Source organism: Xiphias gladius, chromosome 24, assembly GCF_016859285.1.
Source record: "Xiphias gladius isolate SHS-SW01 ecotype Sanya breed wild chromosome 24, ASM1685928v1, whole genome shotgun sequence".
NCBI classification, from domain to species: Eukaryota; Metazoa; Chordata; class Actinopteri; order Istiophoriformes; family Xiphiidae; genus Xiphias; species Xiphias gladius.
Window position 1 is genome coordinate 21,866,686 of NC_053423.1, and position 24,589 is coordinate 21,891,274.

Sequence of the window (24,589 nt, forward strand, 5' to 3'; positions counted from 1 at the left end):
AAAATCAGATATTTGTATTAACTGCAAATGTCAAGACCACTAAGAAAACTAGAAGCCATTGCTGACAGCATCTGTTCATTAGGATTAGCGACAAACTGTAATCCTGCCCATGAACGGAACGGTGTTAACTTTAGTAGCTCCATCAACTGCATTTCAAGAGAAAGTATCTATATTTTTCAAAACAAAAAACAAAGCCATTATTACGTGTAAATATCTGCTTTAACGACAAAAGAGCAGCAGCTGTTCCTTAAAATCACTTCAGCTAAAAGCAGCACTTCACACTTGGCATTGAACCCTTTTCAGATGGCGGATTCCATTTTTAAAAAAAAAAAACCTTCAAGACTCCCTGAAAAAACCAGAAAATTCTTCACGGAAGCACGGTGACTGTGGGATCAGTGGTAGAGTCGGTGTTTCTCTGAAACCTCTCAGACACTGAGCAAATGGTGACAGAATGGCCGCTGAAAACCAGCGAGATGACAGCACCAAGTTGATGTGCCGTAATATCATAGAAATCTTAAATCGGCTATAATATGTATTATATATATATTTAATGACAGTGTATCAAATGACAATGTGAAAAGGCGGCAAAAGGCTGTTTTAAGTGCTCTGGTGAAGCCACTGTCCACTACTTCAGCATCAAACAGCAGACAGACACAGAGAGCAGTGAACATAGTGGAGCATTTAGAGGCTGAAGAGCCAGTTATTCCCCGAAGGAGTCGGCAGAGACCAAAAAACAGAGCTAAAAGAGAGTGAATATTGGAATTATTTTCATCAGGTAGCCAGAAACACGAGTCCAAAAGAATAATGATATGATAATGTTGCTCTGTAACTGCTGGACAAGTTGTTTCTGTTGCCACAAGGTGGCCAAAAAAAATCAGTTATTGCAGGGTTAAGCAAGTTTGGTGGCGATTAAACTTGACCACCTCTCACACATCATCAGTCAGTACTCTTTTAACCAGGGTCTCATTCTCATAACTGTGTCCATTTTGACTGTGGACCATCCTAACGTTGAACTTGCCACCTATGTTGCAGAGATTTGTCAAACATAACTCCAGCAAAACAATGTGTCTCCTGAAGTTTTCAAGATAAACTTACAGTCCGACTGAGAACAAATACAGAAAGCAGCTTCTTGGATTATCTATCGTAGGTAAACACACAGGAATCTTATTCCACGGCAGCTTGCTGTCTAATCAAACGAGCTGCCCTGATATACAGTATGTACATTGTTTTGCCAGAGTCATGTGTCACAAATCTTTACAATTTGAGGAGTTATAATGACCCATAATCAGAATGGCCACAATTACTACATTCTTTTACCAGCAGCGCTGGGTTTACACCATACACTCAGTTTTATAAATCCCATCCAACAAAAAGAAAAACAGAACATGATCTTTGCTTTCTGCTGATTTTTTTACTCTACAGTATTAATAATAACCTGTCAACACCTTAATACACAGCATCCACATTTCACTGTATAAAAACCATAATGCCCCTGGGGATCATCTTTACTGTGTTTATGGTCTTAGCTGCTCAACCTACATTATCAGGATACTGTATGACAAAAAAAATATAATTCAAACTAAAGAATTATCTGGAGGGCTCTACAGTATACCATTATTCTCAAGTTCTGAACCGCTTGTATTTCAATAGCTTGACTAAAAGACTAAATGCATGACCTCCACATTGTTTAGAAGGTTGACATGCACAGCACAGGCTTGGTAGCCTCTGCATGCAGTTAAAGTGTAAAATGAAACTAATGTAATAACCACACAGCCTAGAAGGGATGAGCCTGTTCGTGGTGGAAGATTTATAGTTTTTGAGCGCAGAAGAATCTGCAATCTGTGAATTAGAAGAGAACTGACCCCGGCCCTGCGACAATAGTTGGCATGTAGCGTTAGAACATCTGCCAGACATTAGTCAAGCACACCATCGCCTAAATAATGGAGCTTCTGAGGGGGCTGTAAATTACAATGGGAAAGAGGGGTAATATCCATCAGTCCATCCATCTGTGAGTGTGAGTCTGGACCCTTGGACAAAAGGCCTTCTGCCGCTACGCTGGCCAAAAGCTCCACTGGTCAGACTAAATGAACCTTACCCCTACCCCCTGCTCCAGTACACACACACACACACACACACACACACACACACACACACACACACACACAACTATATTTTATATCTATATCTATATCTATATATCTATCTATATATATATGTATATATATATATATATATATATATATATAGATATATATATATATATATATATATATATATATATATATATCTATATATAGATATATATAGATAGATGGACACACTGCCCATCCCCCCGGTGGCCCTCTCTCCTCTCCAACACTACCTTGGCCTGCAGTGGCTGTGTCACTGCTAATATTGACGACACCCCCCCACTCTCCCTCTCTCTCTCCCCTCTCTCTGTCTCTCTCTCCTCCCTCCCCCCTGCTTTGGCCGGCAACCACTGTTGTCCACACCTCACCTCATCCATAGTAGACAGTATTGATTTTCAGCACGGAAAATAAAAAAGACCATGAATTTTAATGCCTCGCTGTCTGTCTATCTGTCTGTCTGTCGCCCACCCGCCCTCTCTCCCTTTTTCTCTCTCTCCCACTCCCTTAATACTCGTCTTCACCTCCTCTCCTTTTATTCTAACCCATCTCTCTCTCTCTCACTTCCTTTTTCTTCTCTGACCAATGCTCTCTCTCTGTCCTTTCACCAAGCCCACCCACCACCTTTCTCTCTTTTCATTTTTCTTTCCCTCATTTTTTTTTTTTCCTGAGGGAAGGATAGGGGAGTGAAAAAAAGTCAGGAAGCAGGTGTTGGGGATGCAGTGATACGTGTATGTGTGTGTGTGTTTGGGTCATCTGCCATTTCCAAGCTTATACAGTACCAACCTTGGTAACTAATCTGTGTGTGTGTGTGTGAGGGAGGAAGAGAGCGAGAAGGGTGTGTGTGGTGGGATTGGGAAAGAACGCCAATATTTGAAGAAAATGTATGTCTTATTAAAACATTAGCTCATTGAAAAGTCCTAGCAGACAGTATTTGATCATTATTTTGTTGAACCACATGAGACAAATTGTCTTTTTATCTGTATCACAAATTCTGGCTGTAACACCAGCGAGCCGTTTCACGCTGCCTTACCTTCAACTATGGCTGCAGCAGAACTCTATTGGATTTTTTGTCTGTTTTTCAGATTGTTATTAAGCCTGAGAGTAGCCGCTGGAGACCACTACATTTGACGCTGGCTAGTGTTGAATGTAGTGCGGATGATACAATATAAAAAAAAGAAAAAAACACATCCTCCTGTTTTACATATTAGCTGGAATCATGGGATCATGTTTCAACAAAGAGGTACTTTTTTCATTTTACACATATTCAGCAAAATAATAATATATGTTCTGTGTGTAATTTTATCGATATGAAGGTAAAAACACAGTACGGAAGGGAGACAACTGTCAAGTTGGAACATAGTGATTTCACCACTCAAGAACAGAAGAAGAAAGTGGCAATTGCCATCAATGACAGGTCATTGATGTCGGGGAAAAACTCTGTTTTTGCAAAAAGCGCAATTTTCAGAATCAGAGAAGAGAGTTTCTGTTGAGTTTTTCTGAAATTGTAGTATCAGGTGTTAACTGGCATTGGTTCATGTATCTCACTTACTCAATAAACAACAAACGTTCATTTCAAGCAGGCAAAAGGTAAAATGGTAAAATTACCAGTTACATAGATTTCCCTGGACAGCAGTGCAATTTTTCCAAGTAGATAAACTGAATCCTCTGTTCCTCCCATGTCCCAACCAGTTTAAACCACCAGCTGACTGCATATATGACATCCAGTATGTGGTTCCAAAATAACTGTAACCTGTAATCCCACCAGCGATCAGATACATACACACCTATGCAGTGCAGGATTGGGACACAAAAAGTTAAAGATATTACCTAAACAGTACAGAGGTACAGCAATTTTGAAAAAAAAAAATTCACAAATTCCTACTATTGATTTGGTGACATAATGAAAGGGTCAAGACATGTGAAAGAGTTTGCAGCTTTTCAAAAAGTAGGTCAGGGCCAGAGAAAAACACACACACACACACACACACACACACACACACACACACACACACACGCACCAACACTCAGTGTCACTGGAGATCACAGACAACAGCTTCACCTCACTCACCTCAGTCAAACACAACACAGCAACACAAGAACTGTTGAATGCCAGCATAAAAAGTGTCCAAACTAATCAAAATAATTCAGACAAGCGTTGATAGAATCAATGTTTCCACTCAGGTTAGACCAATATTTTAGCCACAGTTTCATCCTACCTTTGATTACTGTCAGTTTGTGTGTCTAACGAGGATGTGAATGCTGTTTTAGAGGCTTTTCCAAGACTACAATACTCCAGCTGTACTTTAAAACCATCAAAGTTAAAGATGTCGACTAGTGGTGACTGTAGCTGAAATTTCTTTAATTTATTCATTTTATTTTAGATGGTCTTGTAAAATAATCACCACTCATTTGTCTGTTTAAATTTACAGTCACAGTCATTTTGTATCCTCAGCATACAGTATAGATCATCTGAAAAATAAAACATCGGCTTTGTCAATGCAGTGACTACATATATCTCGGAGCTGGCTAGCTTTGGCCCTTAGAGGGCAAGTCGGTCATGACTTCTGTCACAGCCCTGTTTATTGGCCCCCTGGCATACTCCACCTGCCCATTAGATTTCCCTGCACTTTCTTCCTGTTTTCAGATCCACCTGCTCTTCCAGTCACTGGAGCTTCTACACCTACCTACACACCTGTGCCTCATTTCCTACCACCAGCTATGACTGTACGATCTGGCCGAACATGGACCCAGCAGACAAGCTCCTACGTGGCCTGACATTTACTTGGGAGGACTTTGAGGTGGTTAAATGAAGAGCTTCATGAAGAGCCAGGCTTCCTGGTGTCACTGGTTACCTTTTGGTAACAGTGACATGGGACCCTGTATTCGCCCAAGAGGTAGCCTTCTACAGGTGGAACTTCATCTTTAGCCCTGATCCATGTCCTGTTTCTGGCAAGCCTATGACCTTTACTGCCTGCACTGTCATGCTGCATGCCTCCCGGAGACCTGCCTCCCAGTCTGCTTCTCCTGTGGCTAGCCCCAGGCCTGCTAGCCTCCAGCCTGCTCCCCAGCCAGCTAGCCTCTGGCCTGCTAGCCTCCAGTCTGCTCCCCAGCCAGCTAGCCTCTGGCCTGCTAGCCTCCGGCCTGCTAGCCTCCGGCCTGCTAGCCTCCGGCCTGCCTCCCAGTTGGCTAGCCTGTTGCTTGCCTGCCTCCACCTTGCACCCCAGTCAGAGAGCCTCCAAGCCACCCCCCACCCTTGCTGTTTCCTGCCTTTTTCCCTGCCTTTTCCGACATCCACTGGAGCAGCCTTGACTTTGCCGATGCTCTCTAGAACAGTTTTGTCTGTCTGTCCTGCCTCCGGGCCGCCTGCCCAAGGTCCTAAGCTCTCCTGTTGTGCAGCCACTGGGCATATCGCCTAAGGTCCCAACCTTTGGCCCCCTGTCATACTCCACCTGCCCACCAGATGTCCGCAGACTTTCTTCCTGTTTCCAGATCCACCTGCTCACCTTTTTTCCTATCTTCAATCATTGGAACTTCCCCGCCTACCTACACACCTGTTCCTCATTTCCCTCATCTGATCCCAAGTATTTATACCAGCAATGTTTCCCCAGTCAGTTACCAGATCATTTCCTAATGACTGTGTGTTTCCCTTTGTGTTGCTCATGCTGTGCTACCTGTATGTAGTTACCTGTTGTCTGTGCCTGCCTGCCTAGCTGTCTATCCTTCTGTCTGTAAGCCTGGTCCTCATCGCATATTCTATTAAAGTGCCTTCATTGCACCAGCCTGCATATGTGTCTGCTCTTGGGTCCTCCCTGCCTGTGCTCCCACCACCAGCCGTGACAAAGTCATTCTCGATTTGCTGCATAACCTTCGGGCCAGCTCAATCAACTCTCAATTGGGATGCTTTCAAAACAAACTCCAGCCCATTATCAGTAAGAATGCCACAAACACAAGCACTGGGTTAAATGTCAGATGCCTGTAAAAATTGGCTTCCCACTTAATGTATCCTTGGACTTTGTGAGGCTCTGCATCTCCTCAAGGAATGCTACTTCTCCATGATAAAAAAAAAGAAACAAAAAAAACCCCAACATATTTGTATGTTTTCTAACGTGTGTGGAATGTGCAGCATACAATGCTAAGATTTTTTTTTTAAATTATTTCGCACCGAGTGGGTTTTTATTCATCTCAGCTTGTCCTCTGCGGGCTAACAGAGTTGCGCTCGGACAATGGAGATACTTCTCAGTTTAATGAAAGCTTAGTTATCGTCAGTAGATGGTTCATTCATTGCATTCATTCACCACAAATTGAAGGACACTGTGTGTGTAGATGTGTGTGCGCGCTCTCATATACACTTCATTCGCCAGTGGATATACTATAAGTTGTGTCTGCCTTCCAGTGAAAACAATAAATTAGTCTGCTCATGAAAAAATTTAACAGGAGAGCATTAACTTTGAGCTTTAATCTCACAAAAGATGTAGTCACGTCCTGCGCCACAAATAAAAACTAAATAGGAGACATTAATATCTTATATCCTTGCAACACACATGAATAAAAATTCTATAAACACACACATTTCAATCCTCTGCCCGACACAAACTAACACAACCCTTACTCGCCAAAACCATCACTTTCAAGCCTTACTCAATGACAATACACTTAAACACAAGGAGCCTCCCAATCCTGTTAATCCACTCATCCACTCAATGTCAAGTCCACCGTCTGTGCGTCCGTCTGCCTAGCTGAACTGGGCCCCACCCACCTTGACCCTGACCCTGAGACCGCAGCACCAACCCCCACAGCAGGCCCCTCGAAGAAGGCTACAATGGAGCCTCTTGACAAAAACGGAAGGTTTTTTTTAAAGGTGAAATACTGCACTGATCCACAGTCCACCCACCTACACAGAGTAAAATTAAAAATAAAAAAAAAACAAAAATAACACAATTGAAAGCAATGTCAAGTATGGGTAGATTTTTTTTGTATATAGAGTCTTGAAATCTTTATAATATTAAAAGAGGAGTGATAATATATGAAGTTCAGATTACGTCTCTTGTTTATACTTCACCAATATCATCTTGAAATAACTTTACTTTAAATGAATTTCACTTGTTCATTTCCAGGGTTAATAGAAGATTAAATCACCAGTAACAACAGACATGTTTGTCAGAGTGAAGGTGACCCCAGTGAATGACCCCCACCCATCCCCAAAACACTGGCTGACCGTCTCTCACTAACCCCTGATAAAAAATGAGCAGCCAAACACTGGTTCCTCCCTCCCCCGATCCCTGCTGCCTGCCAGGTCGGGTCTGTTGTGGCCTGGCCTGGCCCTAGATGGCCTGGTCTGTCCGGGGACTTGAACTTGAGACATGACACAACAGCCTGGCCAGGCGTGGACAGATGAAAGAGAAGAATGGGTTGGTGACGGGTCGCTTGCATATGAATCGCCGCAGAAACAGAGAGGGGAGGGGTTGGGTTAGGGGGTTAAGGGTAAAGGTCAACCCCCCGCATCCCCGGGTCCTGCACAGACCGCTCCCTAACTGACGAGCAGACAAAGGAGATGAGGAGGGGGCCTGGGATGACACAGTGCGCTGGGCGCTCGGACCCCTGCCGCCCCCCCACCATGAGGAAGGAGGGAGAGTGGGGGGCTGGGAAATGAACACACATAAACACATTTATGCATGGACACACACACAAACACACACACACACACACACACACACACGGGCAGATGCACTATGCAAACATACTTAGGCTCACATGTGCCACAGCGGAAGGACAAAAACATTCGGACAAACACACACACACACACACACACACACACACACACACACACACACACAAACACTGACAGACGCCCACACACATTTTAGCCCATTTCATCTGAAAACACACACAAACACACTCACATGAATGAACAAGGAACAAGGAAATTTGCATCAATATTTCATCACGTCTAAATTCAAATGCTAACATTTGTGCACACTTGTGCGCTGACAACAAGGAGCACTTTGTGATCATTGATGATATTCAAGCCGTATATACCAATGCTCATTATCAAATTAGATAAATTTAGCTTGTGCGGTGGTGGTTAAATTCATCATCATAAATAATTAAACTACCACGAACGTCGAGATAAATAACTATCCATTTCAATTTTACAAATGACCACAATAATTAGTAGGTTTCAGTTCATGCTATATTTCCCAGTACGTCCTACTGGAACTTGTCAGCTGACGAGAGAAACTGTTCCCCATCACAGGATTGATTCCTTCTACGGGTCATGTGTCCTTGGGAAAGATACCAAATTTCTGTCACTCCTCAGCCAGACGCTAATAAATGTTGTAATTTTACAAGCCTAGGTTATTAAGATTTACACACAGGCTGTATATTGCTTGAAAAACTTAATTACCTGCCGAGTAGAGGGAGGAAATATATCAGTTTAATGGAGATATCATGATGTAATGACTTTACAGGTTTGTGGTTATTATAATTATTATACAGCTCAAATGTTGCCTTTTTCCAGTGTTAAAGGCTGCATTACCGTTCCACTGAACTTACGTGATGTTGGACCATAAAACTCACTTTATTAATCCTTTTTCTCCCCTCAGAGATCATATAACCCACATGCAGTTTAGATTTAACACTTTGCAAAAGAGCCAATAATCATACCCATAAGCTATGATTACTGACACTGACTGTGTCAGTATTTCCCCGCTCTACCATGGAGGCCAGCTAGGTGCAAATAAACTGAATGCTTTGTCTTCTCCAGTAATGGATGACTGACGGACTGTCTGAATGAGCTGCCATCCAACCATGTACTCTGACCCCGACAAGACTGGAGCCGCAGAGCTGGTAGCTCAAAACAACCCTGTGTATGTCTGCGCGAGTGTGTAGCAGAACGTGACGATGGTCATCGGTGATCCTTCACTGCCTCAGGCGAACACTAGCTAAATGCACCTCGCTCAGTAAGCGAGACACTGACACGGATAGAGGCTCTGCATGTGTGTGAGTGAGAGTGTGTGTGTGTGTGTGTGTGAGAGAGTGAGTGTAAAAGCCACGCATCCAGATAACGATAGCTGTGTAGCTCCAGCCACCATGTTCAAGCTGAGCTGCTGTGTTGTGTGCTATCCCTGCTGCTGCTGCTGCTGCGGTGGTGAGATAGATAGGAGGATTGGGCCAGGCTGGGGCCCTTTCAAACCCCCAGAGAGCAGAAAGGGAGTGAGTGCTGGGCCTAAATGCAGAATCTCCTTAGCTTATACCCCCGAGGGACACAGACACAGGGCCATTTTCTGGTAGAGAATCATGCCGCCAAGCGGACAGTGGATTTACCATATTCATACCACTCTTTAGAGGGGAGGAAGAGGAGGGAGAAGATCTTCACCTGTCCCATTTCCCTGCTACGACTGTATATGGCTGCACCAGCTCGCACGGAAGCTAAAAACCCCTAGGGGGAACCATTAAGGAGAACCTCGCTCACTCCCCACATTTCTCTCCCTCATCCCCCATTTCTGCCTCCCTCCCCTCCCTGCATCTCCCTTTTTCATATGAAGTATGAAGCCTCTCTCATTCGGTATCCCCGCTAATAAGGCAGGGTGGTTCAGCCAAGGCCAAAGCTAAAATCCAGCAATATCGCCTGTCTCTATGTAGAAGTGGCAGGAATAAAAGAGGGGGTGGGGGTGGCTGTAAACAGCTATTTTCCAGGCACAGGCCCTGATGAAAGATGTGTAGCTGCTAAAAAGTACAGCTGCTATATTACTGCTGCTGCCAGCATGGAGAAAACAGCCCAGATTCATATCAATGGATTTGATTGAAGCACTGGGAGAAACCCGCCGGAGGACGGTTTGTCAGACATGTCAACGTGTGAGCGTGTGTGTGTGTGTGTGTGTGTGTGTGTGCGCGCGCGTGTGTGTTTGTATGTGTGTGCGTGCGTGAGGATTGGGATTTGTCAAAAGATTTGTTTAGATACCTGTGTGGAATGAAGTGCGTGTAAGTACAATGTCTGTGCGTGCATATGTTCAGCGCAGCGTGTGCGTGCATGCATGTGTGTAAATAACTGTGACAGTGCCATTGTGTGTGTAATGGTGTACATGCACTTCCCTGTGTGTGTGTGTGTGTGTGTGTGTGTGTGTGTGTGTGTGTGTGTGTGTGAACTATGTGGATTGAGATGGGGAGTGTTAGAGAGAGGGGCAGGCAGGCTAACAGATTCATATCCAATATGAAGAGGTTAAAGTGACGAGTCCAATCCTCCCCACAGAGCAAAGAGAGAATGAGATTGAGATGCGGGAGGAGGAGGAGGGAAAGCAGGGAAGAAGAGGAGGAGGAGGAGGAGGAGGAGGAGGAGGAGGTAGGAAGGAGGGAGGGGTGTAGTACAACAGATTAATTTCATTTCTGGACTGAACACTCCTCTGCTGAAGGAAAAAAAAGCAGAGGATAATAAAAGAGGATAAAAAAGAAAAGAGGAGGGCGGCAGTGATAAGGAGGAGAGCTGGGAGGGAAAAAAAAGGGGAAAGAAAAAGGATTTTTTTCCCTCCTTTATCTGATATAGTAAATGTGTGTGTACTGTATGTGGGAGAGATTGGAGCCACAGAGTGTGAAGATGATTGTGCTTGTGTCAAAACTGCTCGTGAGTATGTCTGGTCTGTACGTCTTGGGGGGGGGGGGGGTACGTCACAACTTCACAGTCCGTCTAAGATGCTTTAAATCATGCAGAGTGCCTGGAAAAAAAAAAAAAAAAAAACAGCTGCAGACTACAGCTTTGAATATGGAGCCTTGTCTTCAAATCCATCCTTTTTTTCATGAAAGCAAAACAATATCTTAATCAAAAATTCATTGTTTCTGCTGAGGGGGGGTTTCGTTTTAGATATACCTTTCATTCTTGGCATTTCTGACTACAGTTTTCCTGCTTCTCCTGCTCCTTAACAAATCTCCACGTAAGTCTAAAGACTTTCGAGTGAGAAAAACAGCGTTTCATGTACATTAGGTCCTCCTGTTCAGAGGCGGTGTATAGGCTTTAAGTATCAGTAAAATGTCTGCAGCCCACATTGAACCAGTAACCTTTTGGTTGCTAGGCAACCTTTCTAACCAAACAGTCAATAGGTTTTTTCTGTTATATTTTCATCTATAGTTAAAGACGCATAGGTCTGGATCACAGATGATTTAACCCGCCTGGGCAAATACTGAATGCAGCTTCAAATGCGAGCTCCTTTATGTGCGCCTGATTTATGGTAATATCCCACTCTCTCTCACTCTTACGCTGTTAAATATCAATGAGCTGAGATGTGAATTACAGGGGTTATTACGTGATGAAGTGGTGTAATGTTCCCGCTTTCCTTCAACTGACTGCTGGTTAAATCAGTGATTTTTTCCTACATTTCCCAGAGTGCCCTTTTAAAATCCCCCAGAGAATGAGTCTGGACTTGTTTGGTTTGAAGTGTCAGTTTTGTGTGTCACAGAAAACAGCAATAGTGATAACTACAGCAACAGCGTTTTAAGAGAGACTTGAGCGCCGTACGCCCAAAAAAAAAAAAAAAAAAGCAACCCCACCATGTCTTTTGACTACACATCACTGAGGACTCTGTAGTGTTTTCACTCTTGTACGACTGTTAGCCATTTGTACAAAATTGTTGGCCAACTAAGAGGCTCTTGCTCTTTCCATCTGAGCCGCTGCGAGCAAAACCTGATGTTTACTGTCGATGTTACAGACAGGTGAAAGATTTCTGCTATTACACTCCACCGTGGCTGCTGGAGATGTCTTTACGTGACATCGTGCCATCCGTACTGAGCCAGTTATCTATGACGAATGAGAAAATTACAGCTTCAAACTACAAAATTGACCCAGAAATGCGAGGTTCATAGCCAGCGGCTGTTTTTTAGTGTGTTAGCGTGGATTTTTTTTTTGTTTTAACTCACAAGGCACTCAAAAACCATCCACACTGGATGCCTGCATGGAGTAGATCCAGTACGTACAGCCCAGCCAGTTGCTTGTGGGAAGCTCACTGTCTTACATTGCTCTTAGTCTGTTGCTATGCTTGCTGAAATCGCACATCTATAGTAGCAATTTTTTTGGCACTGTTTCTCATTCGTTTGTGCCCACCATCAGCTGTACGGTCCGCCGAAAACACCCTCTCAAAAACCTTGAGCTCGTGGTCTGGTGATAGCACATGTGGGTGAAAATGAGTCAGAGAGAGTAAGTGCATGTATGTATTTGAAAGTGTGTTTGTGTGTAATGTGGGTAGGGGGTTAGTTGAGTACAGCAGATTGAAGCACTAACCAGAGCACTCAGATTTATTAAAAAGGGCTAGACCCAGCGCCTGCCCACCCCCACCCCTCCTTTCTTTCTCCATCCTCTATTGTTGTCACTTTACTTCTGTCTCTGCATATATAGAGCAACCCCACCCCACCACCACCACCACCACCATCCACCATCCACCCACCCAGCCATCCTGCATGATATTACATTTTTCGTTAAAAACCCTTCACAGTCACCGCTGGTCCCTCAATAAGGCGTCGGGGGAGGAAAGAGAGGAAGGACGTGGTGTTCCTAAGGTAAACATGGACCCCCACCCCATCCTTCCTATCTGTCCTCCCCTCTCCTCACACACCTCCCTCTCTCCCCCACATTCATTACCATAAATCCTGTCTGCTAAATTAAATTGGGGGGTCTAAATCTCCCCTATTCTCCCCAAAACAGGGCTGACCACCAGCCAAGGGGACGGACGGGTGGAGAGAGGAGACAAAAGAGGTGGAATCCAATCTAACTAACCCCACTTTTGTCATCTGAGTTTATTAGCTAAATGTATCAGCAGCGGGAAGAAATGCATTGTTGGCTGTGGGGATTCACATTGCTTAGGAACACACACACACATACAGACACACACAGTTGCAGACATGCAAAGGGGCCGCACAAAGGACACGCGTTGGCTCTCTGTGTGTGGTTTATTCGATACAAACTATGTTGGAGAGCATAAAACGTCCCTGCGGCGCTGCAAACGGCAAGATTACATTACAGTGGTGCACATAAACATGCAAACACTCAGAGAGGAAAGTGTACTCAGGCACGCAGACACGGGAAAACACACACACACTCACAAACACACACCATTCTGGTTATCCACGGCTTTGTCATTTTAATCTCTATATAAAAAATAAAAAAAAAGTCCTACAGCTCTGAGATGGCAGCAGCGTGTGTCAAGACGAGCTTACTCACACTTCCACACAAATGTTTTGTGTGAGATCACACACAGGCTTCATTATGTCAGGGGACAGGAGCCTTTTCCTAAGCCCTGCTCTCTCTATTCATGCAGGCAGGGAAACAAGATCACTGCCTTCAGGTTCGCACAAAAGACCAGCACTTCTGTATTACACACACCAGCAGCAAGCAGTGATGGACATTAGCTAACAGAGGCGCACACACACACCTGCTGGAGATCACACACGTGCACAAAACTATGTTACAACCTTCTTAACATCCACGGACACACACAGAACATAGCATTACATACGATGTTCCATAAACATTCAAAACACAGATTTGTATTCCTGTATGTTACCTGCTTTCTGATTATAATCACAATGCTCTCGACTACTGGGAAAAAGAAAGCAAATACTCACATGAATATAACAAATTTAGCACAGAAGAAATTGTGCTTCAGTACAAGCCAGAAAAATCTATTTCCTGATGGATTCTCCCTGGTTTGTGCTCCTGGCAGCAAAATGTATCTAAAACTGACCCACAGGTTTCTACGCAAGTTTGTGGACAGAGAGACAGGTCTTGGACCAAAGACATAAAGATTACATACTGGTGGTGATATGGATCTGGGATTAACACCGTAAAAGGATTATTACTTTTTAGTCACAACTGTGACAAGTGAGTTTAAAGTCTCGTTTCGTGATCCTGAGATTATGTGGCGTCAAGAAACCAATTTACCTGTAAATTTTAAGTGTTTAGTTTGTCTTCACTCTGCCTTTGGGTTTTTTTTTTTTGTTTTTTTTTTATTTTTACCTTTAAAGCTTTTAAAGTATTAATATATATATATACATATATAAATGAATTCAAAAAGCTGGGTAATCCCTTGAATTAGTTATTAAATAGGTTTAATGAAATGCCTTTTCACTGTCACTAAACACAGAGTTTACGTGAATATAAGCACTACAGCCAACAACAAGTGCTAATGAGACCAAAGACACAAAAGAACAAACATTAACACGTTCACACACGCACACCACTGATTCCTGTGACACGTAATTATTCTGCTTAATTAGAAGGTGAGCAGCAGCCCTGACCTCAGACCAGCCACTAATCAGCCTCTGGGCCGTTCTCCTTCACTCTGGCCCTCACGTTCCCTTTTCTCTCCATCTTCCCTTCCTCTGGCTAAACACCCCCGGTGGCCCACCGGGCCAAGGCAGGGAATTAGAGAGATGGAAGGAGTAGAAGGAGGGATGGAGAGGAGCGTGAAGAGAAGGAATGTAAGCTATGAGAAGAATGAAAAGGGACGGGGTTCTTTATGTCATTTATGTACACTGAGGAGAAAGCCTATCGACGGACACCTTGTCGGACAAAGGGGCAGCACACGCTGAGTGCATTCGATTAGGGGTGTGCAGTGGTGTTAAACCAAAAAAGGTCCCCTGCTGTGCCCGGGATTCATTATTTAGTGGGGGTGTAAAATGGACACTGGCCTGTATACACACACACACACACACACACACACACACACACACACACACACACACACACACACACACACACACACACACAAGTACTGAGACAAGCCATCAGGGAAGCACCAATTTTACACACACACACACACACACACACACACACACACACACACACACACACACACACACACAAGTACTGAGACAAGCCATCAGGGAAGCACCAATTTTACACACACACACACACACACACACACACAAACACACACTCTCTCACACACACACACACACACACACACACACACACACACACACACACACACACACACACACACACACACACACACACACACACACACACACACACACACACACACAACAGAAATAAGTATTCAGTAAGTACATAGGTACTCGTGTTTACATGCACAGACATGCCAGAAATGTACTCACAAATGGCCAAAACACCCACTGACGCACACACTTACATATGATTGCAGATTACATACCCAAAGACAGCCAGACACACGGGGCAGTCAAATATAGCCTGAGTACAGCCAATTTAGTCCTTAATGGTCTTTGTGACCATCAAGAGCACAAAACGAAGATGACTGTCCAATGAAGGGTGTGTGTGTGTGTGTGTGTGTGTGTGTGTGTGTGGGAGGACAGTCTTTACCTTGATTCCTTGGTTCTATGTGTGTGTCTAATGGCCTATGAATGTTTCTACGGTAACGATGACAGTTTGAGCTGGTTGAATGGACCGACCATACAGACTGCATCAGAGGGGAAGCAGAGTTCAGGTGACCATATTTGGTTGAACACGAATGTGTGGGAAGGTAGTGTGCACAGCAGGTAGTGTCCATGGTGTGAAATGACTTTTATCATCTGTGTGTAACAAAGACAAAAGGTCTGCATGTGTGTGTGTGTGTGTGTGTGTGTTCACTGCTACATACAAAGGTCTGCATGTATGAAGGAAGTACACAGTATGTGTGTGAAGATGGCAGGCGGCAATAGTGACACATTTATGATATTTTCACACAAATACATGAGCGTTTTGCTGCCCTATGTACACAGTAACCGTGAATGAAGGTGTTAGTGTACGAAAGGTAATGCGTTCAGTCGTTCTTGCTCACATACTGAATTTATGGTGACAAATGAACTGTCTAATTTGGACTTCATTGAAGTTGTGAAAAAAAATGGCACGCACAGTTATCTCAAACTTCAGGGAATCCAGGGAAAGAGTAAAGAAAAAGCTTCAAGTTTCACAGTGTCAAGAAAAAAGACAATTGTTCCCAAGCTTTTCTCTGGTGCACAGGGAGTGACATGCCTTTATGCTTACGATTTCTTTTGGAATAAACAGATCTTTTATTTTTAAACCTCAATAAAGTTGTAAATCAATAAATATTAGCAGAAGATCTCCTTAGCATGAGTAGCACTATGAACTTAAAGTAGATTCAAAGAACAAGACCCTACAGTATGTTTCACTGTGACATGAAATCAAAAAAAAAAAAAAAGGGAAATGTAAGAAAAAACACAACAGCAACGTGTACCTAGTCTCAAGAAGAAGACAGAAACGTCTCCAAAAATGTCACTGACAAACCGCCTGATATGATCTTTTGCATCAGTATCGTTTTTATAAAGTAACACAAGTGTTTACTAAGAGCACGATGACACTGAAACCTTGAACAGGGAGCGTAAAGGACATACGGATACATGGGACAGTGAGATACATAAGCACGTACTGCAGTGCGTGTGTGTAAAGGCAGCGACATCTACACACTGGTTTTACAGTCGGTGTGTGTGTGTTTATATGTGCGACGGCTGCCGGTACATATTTTATGTGCACATGTATGTGTTTTAGACAGCAAACACAAAGCCGATACATCCTCAGATAGAGTTTGTACGTGTACGTGTGTATGTGTGTGCACGCAGAGCCCACGGTGGGGGTAAGGCAGCTTAACGCAATAAAGCATGTTGTATTGACATCTGTGTTGTGTCTATTGATTCCCCATTATGGAGCTAACAAACCTGCCTGGACGCTTTGTCATTCGCAATCACGTTAGCACCGGGACTCACCAACAACGCTGCCCCTTTTAAAATCTGATCCATACACACACGCACGCACGCACACACGCACGCACGCACGCACGCACTGAGGCAGGCGTCCTTACAAGCGCCCACTTTCTCGCATTCCTACACATCCACAGCAATCGCTCGTGTCACCACACACACACACACACACACACACACACACACACAAACACGCAAACGCACACACACCCAGTCCAACCCCACACAATCTGGAACCGCAAATTCTCATGCACACACATAAACATCAGACAGACACACACACCCACACACACCCACACACACACACACACACATATAAATGGGGTGGCGTGAGAGTAGTCAATGCTGGCTAATCAATAGTGGTGGAAGGTTAAAACCACTCACACAATGGGCAGCTATGAGCTGCTTGTGGTTTTCAGATAAACCACACATGCCGGGAAGATCCATAACTGACCTAAACGTGCAATTATTGAATCATTTACCTGTCTGCCTGCTCACATACAGGCGCCCCCCCACACACACACACACACACAAACACACATGTACACAGTACATGTACACAAATAAGACAAAATGCATACATTTTCATAAACCCAAACAACTTCATAATGATGCAGCCATAGAGTACATGCACCTGCACACAGTCCAAATTCCTTCTTATACACACACACCGCTCTTTCAACCATACTTTCAGACATATGCTCATTCAAAAAAAACCACACCTGACATTCACATACCGCCACATAAGCACAGACACATAAAGAAATGCTGCTCCCAACCTGAACAAATTCTCTGCCTTCCTTGCTCAAACACAATACTTGTTTATTCAATACATACCTCTTGCACAAATGCTCATACACTAACACACACACACACACACACACACACACACACACACACACACACACACACACACACACACACACACACACACACACACACACACACACACACACGAAGAGCCAATTAATCCAGGCAGAGGGGGCCTTTGCTTGGGCCCAGTTTGGTGTAGCCCAGACACCAAACCCCCTCCTGGGCACCGCGAGGTGAGGATCCTGGGTGTTAGAGGAGGTAGTTATCGAGCAGCACAGAGCACTATGTGTGTGTGTGTGTGTGTGTGTGTGTGTGTGTGTGTGTGTGTGTGTGTGTGGTCTGTGCTTTGAACTCTGCAATAAAAGTTTCTCTGAACTGTTGTTAAACAATAGAACAGAATAAAACAGGACAGAATAGAATACTATTGTTTCATTGCCTTATTGTTTCAGTATCTTCCACAATGTCGTCGCTGTGGTAATTTGGATTCAACATCATAAGATTTTTTCTTTTTGTTTGCTTTTCTATTCGTTTTACTTGTTCTCTTTGTTGTATTTTTTATACCACCTGCATAAAATATTTTTTTTTACACAACTCTTTCTGTTTGATCGTGTATCCTCATAACTTTTCATCATTTACTAATGTTTTACTACTGTGTATAAAAGTAAACAACAAGAAAAGCAGAAAGCAGAACAAACAGGTTGGGCCAGAGAATAAAATGAACACTGTGCTGAATAACTAAAGCTTGGATAAGAGGCCTCTTGGAGTAGCCAACATAAATAAACCATCCCGCTCAATCCAGACTCGTGCCTTCTCTCTGTGAATTTGACAGCTCTCAGTTTTATATGGGCCATAGCGGCCCTGGAGGATTTTACAGCACTGTACATAAAATAAAAGAGCATTTAGATTTCCTTTGTTGTGGTGCAGAGCAGGGACAGAGCAGCGTCAGCCACAGGTCCCTGTCCGCCCTGCCTGCCCTCTGAAAACCACACAGCAGAAGAGACTGCCTGGTCACATCTCTGAGCTGCACAAAAGAGAAGCTTTTTGAGTCTGACGCTGAAAATGAGCAAAGAAACATCAGCCTCCGCCCCCCAGCTTGAATCTAGATGGTTGATCGGAGCAAGTTTCATAATGACTAGTTAACAAAGAAAGAATACAAGGAGGAGATGCATTTTTGGACAAAGGAGAGTGTACTGAGACATAATTTTTTACCCCTCTCCTTTCTGTTCTTCCTGCTCAGGCTTCATTTTCATCCCTACCCAGTCAGTTCCTGATGTTCACTCTTGTTCAGTATAGAAACTGCCTAACAGCATGAGAAATTAAAATGATTGCATTGGGGCCCTCTTGGTCAGAGCGTCTGTGTTAGCCAGAACAGCTGAATTTTAAAAGCCTGAATCTTAAAAACATCTGAAACACTAAGATACTAAAATAAAAATAAAGGCAGGATTCGTTTCGAATATAACTGTGGAAAATGTGGTCTATTACTACTGGTCTTAAAAGATCAGTACGTAGACTTTTGATTCTGGGATTATGATGTCTTTAACTCAACAACACCATTATTCTAATAGGATGGAATTTCTTAATGAGACATTTGTTCACTAAAAGCACTTGAGTTGTAAACCTATATATTTCTTGACCTTAGGAATTCACTCACTATACAAATGTTTGTATTCATACAGCAGCGCTGTCCAGTGGTTTGGATAAAAGGTCAATCTCAGAGTGAACAAGTGTCAATATTTGATCAATCAACGTTTTCTTTTATTCCAATACTGATGTTTTTTACTCAGGCAACTTAAAAAGTCAGACTTTCATTTCCATAATACTTCTTCCATTAGTAGATGGAGCTTCTAAAACAGCATTTAGATTCATGTAGAACAAAAAAACAAAACAAAACACTAAAACAACAGGTATCCTTCAGTGTTAGCAGTTAATAAGGTCTGGGACAGTCTACTACCTCCAAATGAAGAAATTATTTACAAAAAATATATTATTTATCAATTACGTGAAAACGAAAAATGCGTAGAGAAAAAAAATTCTTTACTGACTGTTTTAAAAGCTTTTGCTGTGGTGAAGCGTCTTGGGCCCAGCGGAGCTGAGGCCAGCGGGCTACACACTGTAGCTAAAAAAAAAAAAAAATCGAGCTGACAAAAAAAAAAAAAAAACAACCCATAAGCCTTCAGTTTAGATCCACTATAGAGCCACTGTCTGCTAGCGTCTGCTGTTTAGGACCTCTCTCTCTCTCTCTCTCCCCCCTTCTCCACTGAACCTCACTCACCTCATCTTAGACTTTTGACACCCCGTCTTTGCTCACACTAACGCAAACACACCCAGATATGCGTGTGCACACACACACACACACACACACACACACACTTACAGGTGCAGGTAATCGTACAGATACACACATGCACACCTTGGTCAAAGGCGCAGATCAGAGCGAGACAGAGAATTGTGGGTAACAGACTTAGCTAAAGTGGCTTATGGGGCCCGGCCAAACCACACCAGGCAAATCCAATTCAACAACCTCCCTGTCCACAGGGAACGAGACAGAGAGATGGAAAGAAAGAGAGGGAGAGAGAGAAAGAGAGGAGAGTTTGCATTTTACTGAAAAGGCTTCCGTGAATACTTCACAGAAATGAGAGAGAGGGAAACATAGGATTCTGAGTTTCTTTCTCTCCAGAGATTATGGATGAAAGACGGAGAACAGAGAAAAAAAAACAGAAGGCGAAAGGAGGGATGAGTGTTGGCCTTTGCTCTCCTACGCAGTTTATTTCTCTCATGTGTGTTGGATGCTTATCACACCACCATGTTTAAATAAAAAAAAAGCAGCCCATATGGGCACTTTGACCCTTTCATTTTATCACATGAGGAAAAACACAAGGGAGACAGACCAGACCCGCCGGCTCACTCGCACCTTTTTTTCGCCTATTTCTTTATTTCTTAAATCATTTACTTCCTCATTTATTCATCCAGACATTCAAGTTCATTTATTCGTCCTTTAGACTGTACTCTGTTATTTAAATGATTCATTCTTTCACCCCAGCATTATTTTACTCACACATTTCATCATTAACACATTGGCTTTTTTATGGCCATTTACTTTTTCTTATCCGGTCAACTGTTTTTTTTTATTCATTATTTCACTTTCACTGCTTTATTCATTCAATTTACTGATACGTTCACCTGTTAATTTTTCTAACTGATACTTTAACCTTCTCACTCATTTATTATTCATTTATGCACTCACTCATTCAGTTATTCATTCAATCATTCATTCACTCCCTTTGCTCCCAGCCTCCACCGCCTCTCCTCGTTCTCTCATCGTGTCTTTTACTTTAATTTCTTAAAGGACCAACAGAGAAATTGACCCCACACCCCAAACAGAAGCCAGCGGTTATATGTCGCCTGTCAAAGCCGCCAGAAGCAGCTCTCATTAAAACCTCAACCGTTTTTCTTCTCCTGACACCTACTTAAGGTGATAGCCTGAATTACCCCTGCATGGCTCGGCACGGCTCTGCACGGCTCGGCGTACGCGCCTACCCCCATCGGTCATTTGAAATTTCTGCCTGGATGGATTAAGGCGGTGGGGATGGGGACAGGGGCGCCACCGGCACCCGTCACCCTTCAGGAGCCCCCACTCAAAAATGTACACACACTTCAGCACACACGCGCGCGCGCAGTTTCTGTTTAAACAGTGACCAACGTGTCGCCAAGTTTGAAAACCTCCACAGGTGGTAAGACAAACAGAAGCAGGAGAGTTAAAATCTGGTGAACTTTGACCTCTAGCAGGTGGTCGTCATCAGGAAAAAAAAAAAAATCAAGTTAAACTGAAAATTATTTCAATTTTGTGTTATAGTTCATTTATGTAGACTATAACATAATGTTGCATAGATCTGTAACATCTAACACATTGATTTCCACATTTTTATGGATAAACATTTTACTAAAGAGACTGCACTAACCCTATAATAACTATATGGATACTATGCTGTACAAATATCGCAGAGAAGTAATACGGCCCCTCAGGAATATTATGGGAACATTACAGCGATATAATTTGAGATGGAAAGAAAACCACCATAAAGCGCTCTATTATTATTGATCACATTTAGCAAGTCACTAAAGCAATATTAAAGTGATCAAGAGCTATTAAAGTATAGCATAAAGGCATGATAAGGTCATTATAGTAAGTAACTATTGATTGACAGACCCACTGCAAGTCCCTTCAGTGATAGGCCAATTACAGGAGTATTACAGATCAATACAATAAAACTACAGAATAAAAGTAAGTCCTTTAAACAATACTAAAGTGTGTTTTTTGTGCAATAATGTCGGCTTTATTTTGACAAGCATTTGAATTTCAGGCATTTGAATTTCACTCTTTGAATTGTCGCTCTTTTTTTTTTTTTTTTTTCCCCTCACATAATCTCCTGTGTAGCCAAAGTTTCTCCCTCAGCCAACTTGATACTCCTGTTTTCCCACTGTGGCCCCAGTCAGAGATCAATACCCTCTGATCGATAGATGACAATGAATATTTCCCCCTAACCTGACCGAGAAAGACTGCAGGAAGGGAGAGGAGTGAGGAGACAGGAGAGGAGACAGATGGGATGGAGGTTGAGATGGATAGATTGCCATAAATGAAAGAGGAAAAGATGAGGAGCAGAGAGTGGCGCCTCTGTGAGACTGTTATGGATGCTAATGAGCCATGTATTCCTGCATCCAGTTTTGGGTGTGATTTACATTTTGGATTTAGATGCAGGTAAGTATTCTAGTTAAACTGTTTTTTTTTTTTTTTGGTAATAAATTCAGTTTTATCTTTTTGGGGAGATGTAGTCGTAAAGAAAGCAGCACCTCCGGTTGCACCTCCCGGTTGAGATATTTAGTTTTCAAATTTTCCCTCAAGTGAGTAAAATAACTGAAGTCATAATGCAGTTTCACTTGTTTGCATAATTTCAGGCAACACAGAATAAGGAAAATCATTACTAGTTCAGAAGACAAGTTGATTTGAATTTTTCTACAGGTGAAAACTTTCTTGAGCTCTTGGCAGAAATTTTTCTTGCATAAATTACATCTGGAGACTCCGTGAGATGTTAAATTACTTTGTGATGCGCTTACTTTGCAGACCAATAAAACACATTCAAATATGGGAAAATTGCTTGGCAAAGTGCAAGTTGTACGTCGTATCATATGTAGTCAAATATAGAGTATTAAATGTAAAAAGTACATGATCTAAGCATTTAATTTCTTTGACCTTTCTATCCTGCAGGTTCATAGTGAAACTAAATTAGGAAACGGCGTGTTTTGTAAATCATACCCAGCTGTGGTTAAACCAGGCGAATGTTTGAAATGTAGAGAGACCGAGCTAAAGCTATTCTTTATTCTGTGATTCTCTGTGCAGGTGCACGGTGGCAAGAAAGGACCGGTGGAAAGGCTACTTACCGGGGCTGGACCGCGGAGCCAGCGAGGACTTGAGTCTCCAGGCGCTGAAGTCGGACGCTGTTCTCTGAAAGACGAAGGGGACCGGCAGGGGGACAAACATGGTCCTCTGTCGACCTGGTGGTCGTTCTTTTTTTTTGTTTTGTTTTTTTATTTTATTTTAGTCTCACTTTTCTTCCTCTCTTATCCGTCGTCGTTCCGTCCTTCTTTTGCCTCTCTTCCTATGCTTTCCAGGTTCGTGGACGGCCGGTAGTAAAGACGCTGGGGATGGTTTGGAGAAACGAGACTCAGTATTTGGCTTTTTCTTCCGTGGATCGAGCCCGGGCCTCGGCGGATTCACATCTCTCTGTTTTGGGGATTTTTTTTTTTTTTTTGTAGCTCTGGGATACAGATGTATATTATGGCCCCCTTACTTGTGTCTTCTCAAGAGTCAACTGGTCCGACACACACACACACACACACGCACACACACACGCACGCACGCACGCAAACACACACTCACACACACTCACGTACAAACAGCGATGTGCAGGGCGCGCAGCAACGACTACTTTGCTTTGGGATAAAAATAAAGAAATAAGAAATAGAGCTACCGGTGGTTATCCATGCAGGCTAATACAGGTTGCAGGTGACTGGACAATGGATGATCTCTATTATCATCGCACCCATGTGAATCTACTGCCGCTGCTGCTCCTCTCTCAGCTGCTCTCCACTGGATGCAACACAGACACAATTAGACTCCATTTATTGTGTCCAGACAGCCGTGCGTAAAGATCGCGGTGGCTCGCTGTCTGTCTCTCTCCTCCTCGGGTCGGATCTGCTTTGGTTTAGGTCGGGAAAAGGCGGACTTCTCCTCCTGCAATGTCACGAAAAGTCTCAAACAGTGTCCGCCGGTGAATCCTCGGTTTGGGAAAATGGGAAAAGCTGTCCGTGTGAGACTGGAGTTGCTTCTTTTTGGTTCTCGTAAAGATTTGGTTAGTAGCTGGCTGGTCTGCTGAAGAATACGCGCACACAAAGCGACACAATAATAAAACGCAAAACCATTATTTGGTAAAAGATAGAAGTAATCAAATAATAAAGTAAGGCTACGCAGGCACCTCCTGTCTGACTTTCGCTCCTCCCTCTCCTCGCCGCTTCTCTCTCTCCCTCTTTCTCTACCGCGGGTCACTAATTAAAGCAAAAATCAATAGATAAATAAATGAATAAATCCATATCAATAAGTGCACCTGTCCTCTGGTTTCCTCCGCCAATAATGCGAAAGCGAGAAGAAAGAGGAGGAGGAGGGCAGTACCCCCTTTTCTTTTTACGCTGGAGTCTTTTCTTTGGCTCTGCTCCGCCGTCCGCCGGTGTGTATTTCTCTTTCTCTCTCTCTCTCTTTCAGTCTTCCTCTGTGTTTATCCTCCGCGCGTGTGTGTGTGTGAGCGTGTGTTTGTGTGTGTGTGTGAGCGCGCGCGTGCGCGTGTGTATCTGTGTCCCCTCAGTTTATTCTGGGAACCCCG

General features: G+C 43.3%; 1 protein-coding gene across 1 annotated transcript in view; it reads right to left on the reverse strand.

Annotated features, from left to right (window-relative positions):
- Positions 1-23,193, reverse strand: part of LOC120786165 (POU domain, class 2, transcription factor 2) — a 58,720-nt gene extending 35,527 nt beyond the window's left edge. The window contains exon 1 of the mRNA XM_040121385.1: positions 23,094-23,193. Coding sequence (XP_039977319.1) covers positions 23,094-23,193 — 100 coding nt within the window. The remainder of the gene's footprint in view (positions 1-23,093) is intronic.
- Between the last annotated feature and the right edge of the window lie 1,396 nt (positions 23,194-24,589).